This window comes from Suillus subaureus (genome assembly GCF_016647635.1).
Source record: "Suillus subaureus strain MN1 chromosome Unknown BJ212scaffold_79, whole genome shotgun sequence".
Taxonomy (NCBI): Eukaryota; Fungi; Basidiomycota; class Agaricomycetes; order Boletales; family Suillaceae; genus Suillus; species Suillus subaureus.
The window spans coordinates 10,091-29,805 of NW_024538635.1; the positions used below are offsets into that span (position 1 = coordinate 10,091).

Genomic DNA, 19,715 nt, shown 5'->3' on the forward strand with positions numbered 1-19,715 from the left:
CTTTGCATGTGTCCACCACTGAAATAATGAATGGACTGTCAACTCCCACAACTACTCTTCCCACAGAAGATATCTTTGTGACTCTACACATGGAACCCATTCCTACTAATATTTGCCCCGTCAAACCAATCTTGCAGCATCCTCCTTCTACTTTGCATCTTGCACCACCCTTATCACCCACCCCTTCTGTGAGGCCGACACCGCTGTGTTCAATGATGGCACATCCAGAAAGCACAAGTTGAATGAATTTCAGACCAATAGCAGCCCACTCGAGTCAGACACCCTATGCCTATCAAAATATCAGAAATGAGTCAAGCAGTGTTTGCGGCCCAACTGGCAGGAGTGCCAGTCAAGGCACGCAGTATGCTGTGGAATGCTGTCCAGCATATAATTCACTGCATGTTCTTGAAATTTCCAAGGCATCTGCGAACATTTTTTTCAATATCATCTCCTTATCCCGAGCTTCTTGACTTGTAGTGATGCATCCTAAAAGTGTACTCAATTTGGTGACTAGCAAAGTATTTTTTGCATTTGCTTTGTTTGCTTTCTATATCAATACAAGGACTCCCCTTCAGTCAGCTCTATGACAATATTTTGTGTTTACAGTAGCAGTCAGGGACTGCCATCAGAGAATTCATGAGTCTACCCAGGGTGCTTTACATTGATTGTGGTGGTTTTCCAACATTATACATGGGTTTATATGACTTTATATTCCAATGTAAAGAACATCTTTCCTATATATGATCATATATCGGCATATATGACAATATCTTCGGTTCACGAGTTCTCTGATGGCTGTAGGCTTTTCAAACTTAACGAGCGTAACACTCTGCGACCCGCATATGCAACTTCGTTTAATGGATGTTAAGGTTTGACGCTAGCGCAAACTGTGCTCGACCTCCGGACTGATCCCTTCCCTCACGGTCGATTGTGCACAGCGTTGTTGAGAGTGAGAACGTGAAGAGACAAGAAGAAGCCCACAGGAATTCGAAATCGGAGTCCCCATACGTATGCTATATGTAAAGCTTACTAAGTAAGTTTGTCACGTTGCTTTCTCTTCTCGCCGACGTCAGCGCTGAGCCGTAGTACCTTCATTCACCTGCAATGCAACACCCCTGAAACAGCAATATGAATCTCTTGCATCCAGCTTAGCGAGCTCGGCGCAGATTACATTCTTCCCCTTCTCGAGTAACTCAGCAACTACAAAATACGGAGAAGGAAGATTCCCTATGTAGACATGAAGACCCTGTTACCGCATTGGAGATCCACGAGTGTATCTCTGGACACCATAAGAGCGCAGCCTGGCAACAGTATACTATCACCAAAAGCATGGGCCGAAAAGGAAACACACAATGCTATCATAGACGGTACAGTATCTCAATCAGATCTTATGCCGAACAACAACTAGCCTGACACCGAGAAGGGATATTTCTGGGACTGATTCACCCATGCATTACATCTTTCGACATTCGAGAGTGACCAGGACTTCCTTATAGTCTCAAAGCCATAAAACTGGGTAGTAATCAATCCTGAAACCAGTCACGGTTACGTGAAGACTAGTATGTTTAAATTTGCCCGTAGCACCCTCTTCTCTATCGACGACGGTCGACCTGAATTTCTCATCGAGGCTTAATCGTATTTCACTCTCTAGTATGACTGAAAACAGTGCTGACAGCACCAATCCTTCAGCAGCTAAAATCGATCTGCAAGGACTTGAACTAGCGGAATATCACTTTGGTCCCTTACTTCACCTAACCCGTGCAACACAGAACGCATGGACCAATTATTCCATCAATCGCCTCCAAATCAATCAAAAATACTGTACACTTGTCTCGGACCCAGGCAAGGGTTCTGGAGATGGCCCTAAGGCGGATGAGTACGACGAGTGCTCCTGGCTTTTCGATAACGCCAAAGCTTCCGTTTCTCAGATTGAGAAAGAGATGGATTTGGAGCATGGTACCCTCCAGAAATGTATCACTGTTGCAGGCAGCGAAATGTTACTCGACACCGGCAAGGGCACAAAAGTGCGTAACGCTTGCTGACACTGTATTTCATGACTGACATCAAGTAATCGATAGCCACGTTCCGTTGATCTGACAGTCAGGATCTACTCGCCCAGTGCGCCAATGCACATCGATGTGCATTTTCAATACTACCTCCGTTCGCGTCTTTCATCAGCCCAGTGGTTCTACTCACTCGGCTTCAAGATATACCGCCGCCCATCTGCGACGGCGGGCGATGTATCTGTCATCAAAAAAGACCTCAAAAAGGTCCGTTCGCCATATGTGCACACGCGCAATGAGTGGCAGAATTTGTGCTGGGGTTTCTACGATCACTATGATGACTGCTACGGACAGAAAGAGTGGCGTCCCGTGGAACGTGGAAAAGTGGAGTTGCACGAGGAGAATGTTCAGGATGTTCATGAAGTATTGTTTGGAGAGTTGGAGAAACTTGCTGACAACGACCCCGAGGCCATGCTCGCATACCAACGATCACTCGTCAGGGGCATACGCCTGCTTCTCGCCGCTGTCGGGTATTTCATATGATGTTGCGTGCACTGATGATGAGAAAGACAAACCGCCACGTGACTTGACACTTGAAGGGTTGTGCGAGACATGGGTCGGGCGGAGGATACGCAATGTATGTGGCATCCGACTCGCCAGAGACGCACAAGAAGAGCAGTTAGGTGTCTCTTTGCGACAATATGAAGCAAGGGGTGACGACGATGACTTCGACTCAGAGGATGACGAAGATGACGATAATTCTGACTTTGGCTTCTGAGGATTGCGAGCCCAATGACGACTAGGAGATGGGGGATGATGATTTCTGTCTTAGGGAACCCTACTGGCAGTGCCGGAGAGCAGTCATGTTCCAAAGAATAACGAGTGTACTGGTAGTTGATACCCAATGGGTTTACACATATCGCAACTATCATATAAATTTTAGCCTGAAATACTAGTCTTGCTCAACCGACACTGACATCATTGGCATCCGGCTGCAGTAAATTTTGGCAGTAATGATAAAATGCGCCTTGGGATGGGCAACGGATAAGGCAGATAGCTTGCTTGTTTAGTACAAAAACATAGATCTACATCTATACTGCAACCTTTAGCCTGATGCCTTCGCCCATCCCATGAACAAATGAGAATACAGAATTAGTTACTGATAGTGATACAAATAATACAGAAAAAGCCCACATGACATCAAACCCACGGCCACCCAGGAGTGTAAAAAAATACAACAAAAATATCAAGATACAACTAGTTAGCAGCATACCACCAAAGGGTGGTGACACCGACGGGAAACGTGTATGTAGCCTATAATGATGATAAGGGAATTTTGTCCACGAATATTTTGAATGTTCACGCACCTGCATACCCCTGAACTCGATAGTGGCCTTCACAGGCTGAGGGTTCCAACTAGTGGACGCACTGTCATCCCTAACGAAGGATCAGTATCTTGTCATGCAGTTGGAATTCAAGAATCCTTACCAGTTCAGTACGACGATGCTGTACCTGTTCCAGTCACTCGATAAAACCCTGCCTGTCTTGTAGGCGCCGACCACAAGAGCCCAGTCAAGCGAACCACCGACGCTTACGCCAATTCGCTGGCCCCATGGACCACCGACGTCGCGAGGAAGAATGGCCTTGGAGGCTTGAGCCATGGAGTAAAATTCTTGGTTTACGCTCCAGGTTCCATTGTTGTTGATTTGGACTACACCACGACATCCACTACCCCCACAGCTGTCTGTACCTGGGAGTAATGGCTGGCCGCTTCCATCGAGTGCGAGATTCCACATCAATCCGGAGGAGGATCCGTATGAGATGCTGCCGATGAAGCTTGAAAGTGCCATACAAGATCAGAGGATAACTAAGTTAAGGGACTGGCCACATACATATTGTCCATGTACCACTAGTAACGGGATCAGTTCATTTCGTCTGACGCAAGATAGATTGTAAATGGAAATGAATACCTTGATATCGCTCCACCAGTCACTGCCGAGGGTTCCCGAACACTCCGTGAAGTACACTTCCTAAACGACTCACTGAGGGAAGAATTGATCAAAAGTCCAAAATAAGTTACCTTGTTCGGATACTGAGACGTGAACGAGGCCTGGTCACTGACAGAACCCTGATAACAATGGAAAGACACTCCATCAAAGGCACTTCCGGCTTGTTGCATCTGCCAATGTCTTGTCTCAGCATCGCACATAAATCGACCTAAGGAGATCGCGCACCAGTTGGACCGGATAGTTGGCAGCGTCCACCCAATTGTGGTCGTAACCAATAATCTTGACACCCGAAAAACCATAGTTGTTCAACAGCGTGCGCAGAGCCAGCCCAATCTGTGCTTCAGTTGCCACCGGCATGTTGCAAGTCGGGTATGTGGAGTCACTGTATTCCGGCTCATTCTGGTGGGACGGTCATACCAGGGAATAAGTCGACCGTAATGAACGTACCTGGATACTGATTGCGTAAATGGGAATCCCCTTGTTTGAGAATGCCTGCACACTCTTCAAGAGGTAGTTTGCCACTGCAATCATTGTCAGCCGCGCATCCATGAAGGTGTATACTCAAATGGCTCACTTGTGTTAATGTATTTAGTATTTAGTGAGCCTCCGCGCATAGTTTCCCCGCTCTTCATCCAACCGGGCTAGGTGACAACATTGAGTGATTGATGGGTACACCAAATAATCTGCATACCGGCGACCAAGGCACGATGTGGAATCTGGCCATGTGATTGATAGATAGAATATCTTGAAGAACTGAGAAAACGTTAGATGGTGCAGCATTGATGTTAAAATCGTTCAGTGATGTGTCTCCACTGATATCGTCATAACTGTAGGCTATAAACCTGTTCGTCAGTTATTTCATCAACTGTGGAGCAGACAAACTATTTGCAGAAAAGTCTGTCGCTCCGAGTAGAACGCGGATATAGGAGAACCCGGCTGAGTTAGCAGCATCCGTAGCTGATGACGAAGGGGTCAGTAAATTGCCGATATGAAGGCAAGCAACGCACCATTAAATAAATAATCCATGAGCTGCCAATAACTTCCAGCATTCTGTACCTAATGAATACTATCAGTGCACCACACACAGGGAGCAGAACACACGTCATGCCTTCAAGTTGTTTAACAACTCAGCAGAAGAATCAGCTGAGACAATATCATTAACACTCAGTCCAGAGAGACGACCGCAAAGCTTACTCAATGATGCTCCGAAACCATACACGGTTTGGTATACTGAGGAATCATCGATGACGATGTCCGCGCTCCCGATGGCGCCAGGAGTAACGAAATTGATGGGGTCTGGCGTAGGTTGGGAATACGTGAATAGCATGTCCCTATCCCATGTAGTTTGCCACTGCATACAGATGTGAATCCACCACACAACAGCACAAGGACGCGTCGGCTTACGATGTCCCAAATCTGCTGCGACGCAACTGCCTGCAACAGCGCCAGGGAACAAAAGATTTGGAGGGACCTCATCATCGTGACTGCACAAAAGCCTTTCACGTTTGGCGTCTACGTCTGAGCGTGCAAGGGAGGACGAATGAACTTACAGATACAGGCTCTTATATCAAATCAGATCGGCAGACATTAAATAGATCCCCCTTACACTTGAAGCTGCAAGGGCAGGCTCGTTTGGTTCCTCAGGCCAGCGTGCAAAAAAAATGCGCGAGGAGGGCATGGAGCAACCTAGATCAATTTGAGAGACATCCCAAGATATACTCACCTGCCTGCCGCAGGTACCTGATACTGCATGTCCATAAACATAGCTTTCCATGCCAAAGGCATGCAGCGGCTAATCTTGGCAATCAACATTAAGCTACTCCGAGAGATGTCTCAGGTAGGGTCGTGAAGAAAACACCCATCCAGAAGCAGAAATGCATGGGGACAAAAAGTGGTCGAGGAAGGAAACAAATACAAATTGGAAAAATGGATGCGGAAAGGTCGATGACCTGCTGGAAGAACTCGAATCGACGTCGATTGATACAAGAGAAGTCGGCGTCCGACAGGATGGGTGACTCAGTTCAATAAGCAGAGTCATGATCTGCCCGATATGCCATCCGCTACGACACATGGAACAAGCTGTAGCCTGTCGGGCAACCAGCGCTTTGGGACCGTCACGTATATGCAACGCGCAATCCATCTCCGTAATGGTCGCTGTTCCTCAGGCCTCAGTTCCTTAATCCACCACGTGCAAATAACACAAGGTCGAAATGGAAGTGCTACCGCACAGCCCCAGTAGCACATCACCGATTTGACAGGGCACGGACATCCGACAGAATCATTCGTTGAAGCTTGACATCACCCGTCTGGATTATGATCGATTGATCTCGGAACCGATAGAGGGTCAGGATCACAGTCGTAGAGCTGAGCCGGGGTGAGAAAACTTCCAACTCAGAAGTAGAAGGGCAACGCAGTTTTAGACTCCGTGCTTGACTGCATGCCACGAACGCCTCGCGATACGTATGAATAGCCCATCCATTCCTCAAACAGAAAATATCGACTAGACATGTATGTGTACCATACGTGGAAAGCTGCTAACGCCACCGAGTGAATATCATATGTACATGCACATGGCGATGCCAAGTATGCTAGAACAACCCTAACAAATCCTCCTGGGGCTGCGCATTCTGAGCCGGCTGGGAGGATGGCGCTGGTGACCCTCCAAATCCCTCGAAAGGTGAGGACATGGTTGTCGTCGTCGGCGATAGCGCCGTTGACAGTGATCCTGCACCTGTCTCCATAGTTTCCATACCACCGAAGATCGACACGAGGTCGTCTAGTGGATTCGCAGAAGTGCCTGACAGGAAATTTGCTGCAGCGGGTGTCGAGGGAAGTATTTGGGTGGCGGCGAGCCCGGAAGGCTGCCCATCCTGAGCAGAATCATCACCAAAGTCGAGAAGGTTCTCTGCTTGTTGGCCGGCAACAACCGTCTGGAGGGCTTTCTGAGCATCTGAGATTCTATAATTACATGATGAGTGTCGTCAACTCAGTAGAAACAGACAAAACTGGTTAGTGGGCACTCACTCTGATCCTTTGCGTTGCACTGAATCGGCACCGACCCGTCCATGACCAACAAAGGTTTGAGCAGGTTTGTGGTAAACACTTGCTAATGATGATATCTCGCCGAGGAGCTCCTCAAGCAACGCGGGCGAAACTGTTGTTCTCGGGATAGATATTGGTGGCCGATGGGCAAGGACAACAGCCTAGGTTAAGTTGATAAGCACCATTTACTAAGACTCAGAGATCGTTCGCACCTTGGCTGCGCCAGGGTCTGTTGATAAGAGTCTCCAATATATGTAAGCGCGGTCCCGCACATCCGGTGAATCGCAATCCTTCGTTGCTGTATTCAGCACACGCTGAACGACTCCTTGGGACGAGTCAGGCTTCTTCAAGAACAGCTTTACTACTGCAGTTAACGTTTGAAGCTGGACCTGTTGCGTAAGATCAGGACTTGTGGCAAAAGCATAAGATAACGCAGTCAAATACCTGGTACGACTCCTCAATGAAAGAGTCCACAAATATCCCCAACAGTTCATCTGCGTTGTCAATCTTGTCGGCATACTCGCCAATAATCCAAATCAAGGACGTTTTTGCTTCTGGCTCATCCAGCTCTTCCAAATTAGCGCAGAGTGTAGGAATTACACCTTCGTATGTAGAAGGGTACTTCCTGAAGATATCCTAAAAGGCATATCATTAGGGTGCTATAAGAAACCGCACATCACTGCGCACCTTCATGACGACTACGGCTTCTTGGACCACATAGCTGACGCGAGTGTTAATGAGCTCTAACAGCACGTTCACACAACGTTCCGCTGCGCTCTCAATTGAAATAGCTGTCTGGCCGATGGCTTTGATGCTCTTCCGGACAAAATCGACGTCAACTTCTGACGAGTATCTGACCAGCACGGTCAGCGATGCAAACTACAGAAATTGGGGTGACTCACTCTTTCAGCTCGCTCAACAAAGCATCCACGTTGTTATCACTGGCCAATCGGACCATGATATCAAGCTTCTCGATCTTGACGTACAACGGGTCATTGTACTTACAGAAAAATACCCTCATTTCGTTCGAAAGGAGGTCGGATCGTTTTTGAAGGAGAAGGTTGATATTCCGCAGCGCGACCCACTGTACCTCGGGCGGGGACGATAACAGGGTGACGAGTGGTGGTGCCATCTTGCGAATCAACTGCTTAACAAGATCGTCTCGTCGAACATTGCGTATGTGGATCATGATGACCTTGAGATGCGAAGGTCAAGTCATGACAAGGGCCGGATGAGCGACACTGTGTACCTTCATTGCGGCAAGAACAACACTACCATTTACATGCTGGAATTGAGGTACGACGCGCTCGCAGATGTGCTCACTCTCTTTGTCGTCCTGTGCCTCATACCGTGCCAGAGCATTCAAGATTGCGACTCGACCCCATTCTGAACACTCGTTGAGGGCAATGAGCAGTTTGTTCAGCATAGCGGAGGTGATGGAGAATACAGCGGGGTCGGAAGTAGAATCAGATGGTTGGTTGGAGGTTGCTGAGATGTGGATGTCTGTGAGCGCCGCAACTGTATTTGCTACGACCTAAACACAGATAAGAAGCCTGTTCGGTAAGACAGAAAATTACAACATTACCATAGGGTTGCTATCTGAAATCATATCACGAAGCTGATCCAAGAAACCATTCTCGATGACAAGTTCGGGCTTGAGATCATACAACTTTGCAACGCAGAGTGCAGCAGTCTTTCGAACATACGGATTGTCATCTCGCAGGGCGCGTTGAAGAGGGTCGCACAGATAGTCTATAATCTTCTCTGCACGCAAACATCCCATGGTTCGAATTGCCAGTGCGCGTACGAGAGGGTTAGGATCCTCGGAGTCCTTGACGAAGGTGTTCACGGCCAATATGACGAGTTCTGGCTGTGTCTTTGCATAGTTCATGAGATATAGATACACGAGCTTCTTCTGTTCCAGGTCATCTGTCTGCATATTCTTGAGGACATCGGGGAACAAGCCGCTGACGTCTGGGGATGTGTTAAGCGCAGTGAGCAGATCAAACGAGAAAGTGCGGCACCTTTGCCAACGGTCATAGATGCTATGACCCGCTTGATCGCATCTTTTCGTTTATCGCGGTACTCGCTGTTGAGATCCACACTGAGCTCATAGTTTTCGCCTTTCCGTGGTGCTCGTATGCTCATTGTCAAAGGATAGAGATTATCCCATTACATAAGCACACCTGTCTCTCTAAGTTTCACCTTTTACATGGTGCTCGATTACTCCGTGCTTGATGGGAAGGTTACGTACCGCGTGGCGCTGCGATGGCACATACTTCAGTCATTTCCCTACGTAGAACTGGTGCCCCGGATGTGCAAAAACACTGTATAACCATGGCCGGCCAGTCCTCGGCCAGTCAACATAGAATACATGCTGGCCAACATTGTAGTACATCCCACTATGTATAAAAGACTAGTACATTGTAAAAGCATGACTGGCCAGTAGATGTAAGGTGGTTGCTGGCCAGCCCAATTTATTATCCTTCCTACCCCTGTGCTAGGTATATTACATGTAAGATAAGTGCTGGCTAGTCTCTGAGTCACATACCCCGCTACCTTTGATAGACTACTGTAGGATATTTAGTGCAGTGCTGTTTCTTAGAATACTGGCTGCCTTGCATCTACATATTTAGGAACCATCCTGGCCAGTTTGTAGTTCTTAAATTATAACTGGCCAGTAAGGCTCTGCATCAGGCAGATGCATGGCTGACCAATATACATACCTATGTAGGAGCTGGTGTTGGAATCCGAGAGTTCTGAGACAAGGAAGACTGATGGATCCGAGCAAGGCACACACAGTGAGTAATGAGAGGTAGAGGTATGAGCACAAGCTGAAAAGGGACAAAGGGCGAGTGATGCAGTGATGTTGGCTCACTTCCTACTTTATTTTTCTGTTTCGTTTTAATACATTATGGTTGTCAATGTACTTACCTTAAAAACGCCATCAGCAGTGTACTGGCATCTCAGTTCTTTTCCAAGACACTGAGATTGTACTTGTTCAATAGACTCCTCATCCCTCCTGCTCTTCTTATCACAGCAGCTGGGCTGGCCAGTCTGTAGTTCTTACATTAAAACTGGCCAGTGGGGTTCTGCAGTACTTTGATTTTAACCTAAATATTGACAAGTAGACATATGTATGAGCTTGATCAGCAATGAAAAGAGGAACCAAGGTCATATCCTCTGGGCTCTCTTAGAAGGTTGCCTTGCCCTACCTGATCTACAGACTTCAGGCTCCATCCTGGGCTTTTTAGACTTACTTGTTGAAGCTTGTGATTTTCTTCTCTTGGTCCCTTTCTGCACCACCTCATCAACTTCTTCCTGGTCCTGGTCCTGGTCCAGCTCCAGCTCCTGTTCCTACTCCTGCTCTTGCTCCTGCTGGTCCACTTCCATCTCAGTCTCCTTGTTTCCAACTTCACCTTCATCCTGGATGTTGTCATCCTCATCAAGTGCCTCTTTGGTCAGCCTCTCAATGTGCTCAATGACCTTGGACAAGACTTCCTGGACAGCCTGGTCCAGAGCAACCAAGAACTGTAGATCAAAAACAGAACCAGGTAGGTAGGAAGGAGTATTGGAGGCAGCTTCATCTTCCTCAAACTCTATCACTCACTTAGACTCCCTATAGAGGAGCCCAATTCCTAGAACCACTGGCATTGCAGATGGCACCCCAGAGATTACAAATGTTTGCAGCTTGTTCAAGCTGGCCTTCAATATGGTGTAGGACATGTGCACGTCCTCAGGAAGATAAGAACCTCCCAAAGACCAGTCAGCCCAGGTAGGCAAATCTGCATGCTGCTTTGAACTCGGCTAGTGGACAAATGAGCAATGAGATAAAAAAAAATACACAGTCATGCTAACCTTTTGATTGGCCAAGATTGCCAGATCCCTAATGGTGTCTATAAGCTCCAGGTAGTTGTCATGCTTGCAAAGAGATTCCAAAAATATATATCAGTCATTGATTGAAATGTCATCTGGGGTTGTTTCAGCTTTGTTACTGTAAGTGGCTGGCTAGACTCTATGTTCTGTGGAATTAGAGTCATTCAAGGAAACTGGCCAATCTTGGTCTTCTTCAGCTGACTCAAGTCTTCTTACTCTTTTCTCCTTGGACTTCCTCTTTTGTTCTTCATTATGAATGTTTGCATGGACATCACTGTCCTTGGCCTTGATAAACCTGACTAGCTTCTGTCCAGCAGCAGACCATCATTCCCAATGATTCCATAGACAATTTACCTTCTCAGTCTTCATATGAGAAGGGTCTTTGGCCACAAATCCAGTGGGAACTGAGTCAGGTTCCAAATAATTGGATGAGTTGGCAGTTATTGTGCCTCAAGGCACAGGTCTAGAGCCACCTGTGCATACTTCTACAAACCAAAGAATCAATCAAATGTGACACATAATGAAGACATAAGATCTTACTGTAAGAAGCATGAAATATGCTTCTAATCAATTCATGTCGGCCCTTGAGGCCAATGCCATCACAAGTCAGAAGTTTTGCATACACATCATCATCTAGTATAACTTCAGGTATGATGGGGCCATTTTCATCATCCTCATTGTCTGAACCTGTGTGGTCTTCATCCCCTGAAGGGTCTATCAATTTAATTGAGTGAACAATCAGTCAGCATACTGTAAAATAAAACGAGACTCATACAAAATTTGGTCTTGGACCATTCTGTGAAGGATTCAAATCCAGTGGAAGTCCACTCCTTGATACTGTTTGAGCTGATGGAGAACCTCTTCTTGGCATTTTGAGGCTCAGATTCATGTCTATAGTCTAGTTAGCCTTGAGATAACCAAGACAATTTGATTACTTACAAACTAACAGACAATGTCTGACTAGCTTTTTTCTTGTGACTCATGAGCATCACCACATGACAACCCATGGTACACTGGATTTGCATTGAAAAGTCCTCAAGAGTTTTCTTGAGGTTGTTCTTACAGTACCTTGATGTAAGTGAGACTCAGACACTTGAACAACACTGATAATGAAGTCAAACTTATGAAGCTTGACTTTCTTCTGGTGCACCCTCCTTGTTCCATTTCTTCATGGTGTCATATCTGCATATCCGGATCTCAGATCTGATCCTTATCTCATCTCAGATCTGATCCACATCTTATCTCCCTCCAACATCTTGTCATCCAATCTGTCCACTCATCTGGTCCAGCCCACAATTCATCTGAATCCACAACTAGTGCTCATCTCTTTTCAGTAATCCCCTAACTCTGGTATTTTGGTTATCTGTATATCTGTCCTGCTCTCTGATCCATTACCTATGCTTCATTTCCATTTCATTATTTGTGATCCATTTCTACTTACCAATAGACCATCCATATGCTTCGTACATAGCCTTGGACTCTGCTGATTGATCATTCCATTAGATACCTATAGTATATAACCTCTTATAACTCTCTGTAGTACCTCAGTTCGAATATCAACTTAGTTCTGCTCATTCCTGTCCTCTGGACCTGAGTATCTCTACTCTCATCACCCTCCGAGACTTAGGATTGATTCCTATAATCTATCCACATCTGCCTCTGTCTATGACAGTCACTACTGCTAGTTTCTAGTCTGGACTTGTCCGGATTAGCCTTATGATACTTATCCTGCATCTGGAGGTCATCCAGATCCACTACACTACCCGTCCAACCCTCCGGATGCGTTAGTCTTGCCTTCCTGAAATAAGGGGCAATACTCGAGTAAGGGGCACAGCACATGAGCTGAGGCCAAAGCCCTTAGGATCCATTAAACCTTGAGTATGAACTTAACACATGGCAAACTTCACCTGCTCCTCTTGTGAAAATGTCATGTTGTCAAACCATTCCCTGGCATGTCCAGTCTGATACTTAATTGAACATTCCAAGCCTTTCCTTTGCTGCTTGGCCTTGTCATACTAATCAATTTCCTGCTTGAATAATTTCTGTGCAACATCCCATTCAGACAGGGTTTTCTTGTAGAATGATGCTTCTCTTGGACGGCTTGCAGCCTCTTGTTCATCCACCTCTTCCTTGTCTTGGATATAGTATTGTTTTATCCCCTATACATAGCATTCATTTAGATCAAATAAATAAATATACCTACATAATTAGACAATTGTTACCTTTGTCAAGGAAGTAGGCAAGGGCACATCCTCCTCTTGTTCCTCACAAGTGGCCAGTATAGCCTTGCGAACTTTCTTCACCACAGGTCTTTGAGCAGATTTTGATTCCACATATATAATGTCCTTGTGGTGAAGATCCAGAATTGATTTGAAGGTAGCAGTCCACTCAGAAGACATTGTAATGGATTCAAAAAAAACAGAGAGTCAAATTTGATAGAAATTGCAGGTAGATGCATACATGTGGTATAAGGGCGGCCAGCTGATAACAATGATTTGACAATGAATATGAGTATTCAACATTAACATGTGACCATGTTCTTTCAAATCAGAATGAAATTCAATGAATCAACGAGTCAACTTGTGATCACATGACTCAGACACAATCACAAGACACCACAAAGATCAAACACATTATCAAAGGTTATGGACTTCAACAGGTATAGTAGAAATGAGTCAATCAAAATAATCAGATTCCAAGTTCTAACTAGGGGTAATCCAAAACAAGCAAAATGTGCCACAAAAATTCAATGACATGAGATGTAAAAATGCGAAAAAAAAACTCAAGATACACCAAGCATATCATCAGGGATACCAGGTGTGGGATCCAGATCAATTGAAATCCAGCATGTACCTGGTCTTTTTCCTGGGAGAAGTATCCTTGAACCAGCCGGTTGTGAGAACAGATACTGTTTCCTGCATCACTGATTCTTGCATTCAAAGGAGTAAGTCTTGCTCTTGTTGATGGAGTGCCAGGCATTAGTCCACCCACAATCTGGGCATTGGACCAGGAGATACTGACCCCAAGGGCGAAGTTCATGATGCATCCATGAATACTTCATGATGGCCAACAAATCAGGGGCAACAGGCACCAGCAAGAACATGTCACTGTGTCATCCCAGTTTGTAGGACTGGCCCACCATCTTGGGGAAGGCCACCCGAATGGACAAGCACTTGATAATGACAAGTTCCATAAATGCCAGCAGCAGGTGGGTTGCAAAACTGGGTTGGAAGCAGACAGCGTTGAAGCCAATGGTAGCTGTCATGCAATGGCTGGTGTACAAAGTTAGTATTGAAGAAGCAAAGGACAACTGCAGTACATACTTTATCACTGCCTGTTGCAGGCACCCAAATGCAATGGGCTTGTTGATGAGTGCGCTGCATGCAAAAAGCCACAGGTATGATTCTTCTGCACCGTCAATGACAGACTGCCAAGGCAACAGGAGGATCTCAAGAACCTTTGGAGTCAAGTGACGGTGAGCAAGTACCATGAGAGTCAAGAGCAGTTGCTTATGGTGTGAACGCATGCCAAAACGTATGCCTTCTTCTTCCCTTTGTACCCAATAAACAGATCACCGTTGTTGTTATTGGTGTGATTAGTCATGGCAACAACAACACAGGTCCAGTTGGACTTCAGTTCCTGGACAACTGCGCTTGCCTTGGCCTGGTACCTTGTGATCTTCAAGGAATTGCTGATGTCGAATGTGACAGTGCAAAATTTGAATCCACCAGCTGGAAAGTAGGGGCAAAGAAAGTCAGAGGCAAGTTTGACACAACTGCTGGTGGTGTCATGATTAACAAGGATGAGATGGACCATGAGGATAGGTGCTGAAGAGAGTTAGGACTTGAATGAGACTTCCAGAGTAGCACAGATAGGGAGGAAGGATGAAAAGACCAGCTTGTCCCTCCAGTAAAATCCCTACAAATTAAAGTGGATGTTAGTTAGAATGAATAAATAAATAAATGAAAAACTCACAAAATATGGCAAGTATGACTCGCATCCATGTCATTCTCCTCCAACATGACAAGAAATGCACACAAATGTGACATCATCTGTGTCAATTGCATCTGCACCTGTGGACAGAATCTCCATGCAGCATGAGCACATCACCCTAGGGCATGTGCTGCACAAGAAGAGTCAATCACACTCAATACAACCATCTTGGCAAACAAGACAAAACTGCAAAAGAAGATGTGCATTAGTGCAAAAAAAGTATGCAGAAATGCACATACCTTGTTGTGCATGAACAGCTTGGAAATTCCAACCTCCTGTACCACAGGAACTGCAGTTGTGACTGGCAGCTCTAAAGTGATGCATGGTGCAGTGCTGCCAGTTGATTTCTTGCAGGTTTGTTTTGACTTCACAATAGTGCGAGATTAAGATGTGAAAGACCTATTAATAAATAAAGTTCAAATTAGTAGATCACACAAAGTCTAGCACTTACAAGTATACAGTGCAAAGAGACTGCAAAATTGGGCGCAAAGACTAGAGAGACGGTACTAGTAGAATGCTCAAATTAGTAAATGATGCAAAGGAAATGGCACTCACAAGTATAGAGGACAAACAAATGTCAACTTGTCAAGAGAGAGTGCTGTACAAGTACTTAGAAAGTGGTGAGGACAAACTGATGCACAAATAGATGTGTCACATTGAATTTGTTGAAGTCCAATGTTGATGTTTGTTTATCAACAAACAAGGACAAACTGACATGCAAATATGAACTTCAACTTCAATTCTCACAGTTCATTTCTTCCCTTCACCAACTTCATTTCTTTGCACACCATTATTGCAAGGCTACTGTTAGTGTACTCCTTTGGGTTCTTGCAGGCTGCAGCTGCAAGAATTCAAAGGTACTACTCTACAGTAGCCTTTCCAAATAGTAAGTCAACATATTCTTGTGCGTGTCCTTACTAATTCTTTGTATTTGCATGTACTATCTTTTCCTTGGTTTCCACCAAGGTAAGTACTTGTTTTCTGACACTGTCTAGCTAATTCCTTCTTCTTAGCATTATTGGACCATGCATCCTGCTTGTCAGCGCCTTTTCCTCAAGGTAAGTACTTCTTTTCTAGCACCATCTAGCTAATGTCCTTCTGCTTAGCATTATGGGACTGTGCATCCTGCTTGTCAGCGTACTTTTCCTCAAGGTAAGTACTTGTTTTCTGGTGCTGTCTAGCTAATTTTCTTCTGCTTAGCATTATGGGACCAGTGGATCATGTGGTGCATGCTGCTTGTCAGTGGCTCCCGCTATCTGATACTGAGGACTAGTGGTGCTGTGTTGAGACTGGGGGCTGGCAGTGCAGGCCATTTGTCAATAGCTCCCACTATTTGATACTGGGGACTAGCAGTGTTGTGTTGAGATTGAGGGCTGGCAGTGTATCCTGCTTGTCAGCAGCTCCTGCTAGTTGTTTGTTCATGGTGCATCCCACTTGTCAGTGGCTCCTGCTATTTGATACTGAGTACTCTAGTAGCAGCATTTGGATTAGCATTGCATATTCATTCCAGTAAGCACTTTCACTTGTCGCCTTCTTGACTAAACCTTACTCCCTTTATCAAGCACTCTTTCCTCTGTATGAACTTGGCTGATGCGCTTGTCCTTATGGGCAAAGTTATCTTTGTTTTTTCCAGTAAGTGCTCTCCTTCAATGTGACTTTGACTCATGTGCTTTTCTTCTGCATGCTCTGTCAGACTATGAGAATTTTTTTTCTTTCTTTATTCTGGTAAGCACTCTCCTTTGATAAGACTTTAGCTGATGTGGTTGGCATAGGACTTTGAGTTTCACAATAGGTGCTTTGCTTAGTTAAGTCTTCAATCTCTCTTTTCAAAGGTTTATCTAACATTGACACAGGACAAAGTAGTAGTAGTATAATTAGTTTTTTTGCTATGTACTCTTTCACTTTGAGCGCAAGGCTTTGTTGAGGAGGGCCCCCTCATCAAAGTCTTGCAGCTCCCCATTACCTTTACTTCACAATTTTCATGTTTGTAGTAAATTTAGCACAACTCTTAGAATTGAAACTTGTCTTGCTTTGACATGCAATTTGCTGCTGGTTGAAAATGTCACGTGATCATGTGAAGATGACTTGAGAGGAGCTCAACCTAATGCGCACTGAATGACTTTTCCACAAGTGAACTCAAAACAGCTGCAGACAAGGAAATTGATAGCTTGCTGGCAGGATGGACAGCTTGATTTGCTGAGGTTGAAAGTATTGTATCCTACTGCTAGTCCAACCCCTCACCTGCACAACTCAGTGAAATATTTCACCGAGAAGTCAGACCAATACTTCCAGTATGAAGGTGCCCCCTGCTATTTCATACTGGAAATATTGGTGGCACTCAACTTCACCAAGAAGTCAGACCAATACTTCCAGTATGAAGGTGCCACACTGGAAATATTGGTGGCACTCAACTTCACCAAGAATTCAGACCAATACTTCCAGTATGAAGGTGCCCCCTGCTATTTCATACTGGAAATATTGGTGTCATTCAACCAACCCCTCACCTGTACAACCCAGTGAACTACTTCACAGAGAAAGACCAATATTTCCAATATGAATATGAAGGTGCCCCCTGTGATTTTATATTGGAAGTATTGGTGGCATGCCCAACCAACCCCTCACCCACACAACTCAGTGAAATACTTCACTGAGAAGTCAGACCAATACTTCCAGTATGAAGGTGCCCCCTGCTATTTCATATTGGAAATATTGGTGGTGTGCTCAACCAACTGCCCACACCTGGCATGGTTAACCAACCCCTTACCCACAAGGTGTGGCGGGACAAACTGATTAATTGGATCAAGCAAACACAAACATATCAAGGCTGGTCAAGTGGCCAACTTATCTAGGAGGAATATTTCACCATACCCTGTAATGCATAGATACTTGTGGTTAACCAACCCCCTACTCATGCCAGACACTGTTAATATTTCCATTATGAAGTTGCCACCTCCCATTTTGTATTGCACATCTTGTGGCTTATTATTAGATTTCTCCAGCAGTAAATCTCAAAACCCTCCAAATCTGCTACTGGCGACACTGTTACAAGACTCAGGGCATCGCTTTGTGTCAATTGCCAATTTAGCTAAACTTCCATTATGTAAATTGCATAAGCACTTTGATGCCAGTCACATCATTGTTCTTATCAGTAGATTCTTTGAGAATCATTTCATATATCACTAATTTGAGTCATATTACATAAAATAATACTCAGGCACTTAGTGCCATGGGAGCTGGTTGAAAAATTTGCCTCTCACCAACATGGACATGAACCAGCTAACCAGTGAATCAAGCAAGCTAAGAATGGCTCTGACTACATGGATCAAGGCAATTATGGGGCATTCTGCAGCAACCGGTGTCATCAAAGGGAAGATAGTACAAACTCACCTTCTAAACAAAGCAAGGTACATTTTATATTTAGCACTTCACTGATTAGGTGGAAACTCACCCATTCTTGTCAAGGCAGAGGATTGGATTGGAGCTAAATCATTGCTTGGCAACAGCTGATGTCTGCTCAAACAATTCTTCAATCTCCAAATATGAGATCAATTGGGCTGTGCTCACAATTTCATATGCAGTAGTAAACCCTTGTGAGTTATATTGCTTTCAATAATATCTCCCAGATTCAAATTCAGGGAGCAGATTATGTAGATTGGGACATCACAAGATTTGCTGACATGGCCAAGGCATCCCCACCTAATCCTGATGGTTCACCCTCTGAAACTGAACAGCTACAAAAGTACTTTGCAGTGGCTAAGATTGGCAAAATTTCAGTCCCAGCTACCATTGTGGACAAAGGGGGTAATATTGTGACAATTTACTTGCCCAATATTCTGTCACCTTCTCAAGTTGTATGTACATTCATTCTTCCACTCGGATTCTTGTCATTTATAATTATTTTAGGATCATGTTAACTCAGCCACTAAGGCTTTACATAATGTCCTTCTTCAATCAATTCCATCCTCCTCGGACAAATTGTCTTGGCAATCTCAAGGCTTTGTTATCCCAGAGGAAGGTGGAGAATTTGGGGCAGGCAGAATTACAGTATCACCAGCATATTTTATGCAAAGACATGAGGTATTGGTCAAATTAACTTGTTTAGCTGCTTTTGACGCATTCTGGCAACAGAGACTTCAAGACCTGATGGTGACATTAGCTTCTTACATGTCTGTTGAAGTCCAAGAGTGGCTAGCTGCCTTGTCAACCACAGAATTCTTCTGGGATGCCATTACTGCTGCCTCAGCTCCTGATCTATTTGAAGCAGGGGCCACTGCAATCAGCCTGTTACAGTCACATATGCCCCTATTCATTTTCTCCTTACTAATCCTTGTATTACATCATGATTGCTGCTGCCATCGCTAGATGACTCATCTCTTATCTCTGACTCATTGATCTCCTATATTTGTATTACATCACGATCACCACTGCTGTCGCTAGATGACTCATTTCTTATCTCTGACTCATTGTTGACTTACACCTGCCCTAAATTGCCTATGACCTTATATATAGTCAACAATGTACTTAGTAGTTCTTTACTTTAATCTTACTAGGTTTTCACCTGAACATTCTCTCACTTAGGATCTCCAATCCTAAGACGTCTGAACCGATATTCAAGCCAGAGACACTCTCTTCGTCTTGTCTTACAACCCTTGTATTTGCAAGGTCTTGACTATAACTTCAGCCATCACTCTTATCAAGTTGCTGTTGTTACGACCATCCTAGTTTGTAACACAGCTGAGTTGTACAGGAACTTCAAGAATCTGATAAACCAGTGTCAGCACCCATCTCTCAT

At 44.9% G+C, this 19,715-nt stretch overlaps 2 protein-coding genes across 2 annotated transcripts; both read right to left on the bottom strand.

Moving 5' to 3' along the window:
* Positions 1-10,411: 10,411 nt before the first annotated feature.
* BJ212DRAFT_1487369 (uncharacterized protein) lies at positions 10,412-11,913 on the bottom strand (the record flags this gene model as incomplete). Its single annotated transcript, XM_041341272.1, has 9 exons — positions 10,412-10,645; positions 10,700-10,861; positions 10,913-10,975; positions 11,147-11,236; positions 11,285-11,334; positions 11,404-11,415; positions 11,471-11,644; positions 11,706-11,821; positions 11,870-11,913. 9 exons carry the CDS (start codon positions 11,911-11,913, stop codon positions 10,412-10,414), a joined length of 945 nt encoding a protein of 314 aa, XP_041186255.1.
* Positions 11,914-14,042: 2,129 nt separating this feature from the next.
* On the bottom strand, positions 14,043-14,939 carry BJ212DRAFT_1487371 (uncharacterized protein; the record flags this gene model as incomplete). Its single annotated transcript, XM_041341273.1, has 5 exons — positions 14,043-14,202; positions 14,254-14,387; positions 14,453-14,661; positions 14,729-14,848; positions 14,906-14,939. 5 exons carry the CDS (start codon positions 14,937-14,939, stop codon positions 14,043-14,045), a joined length of 657 nt encoding a protein of 218 aa, XP_041186256.1.
* Positions 14,940-19,715: the final 4,776 nt, after the last annotated feature.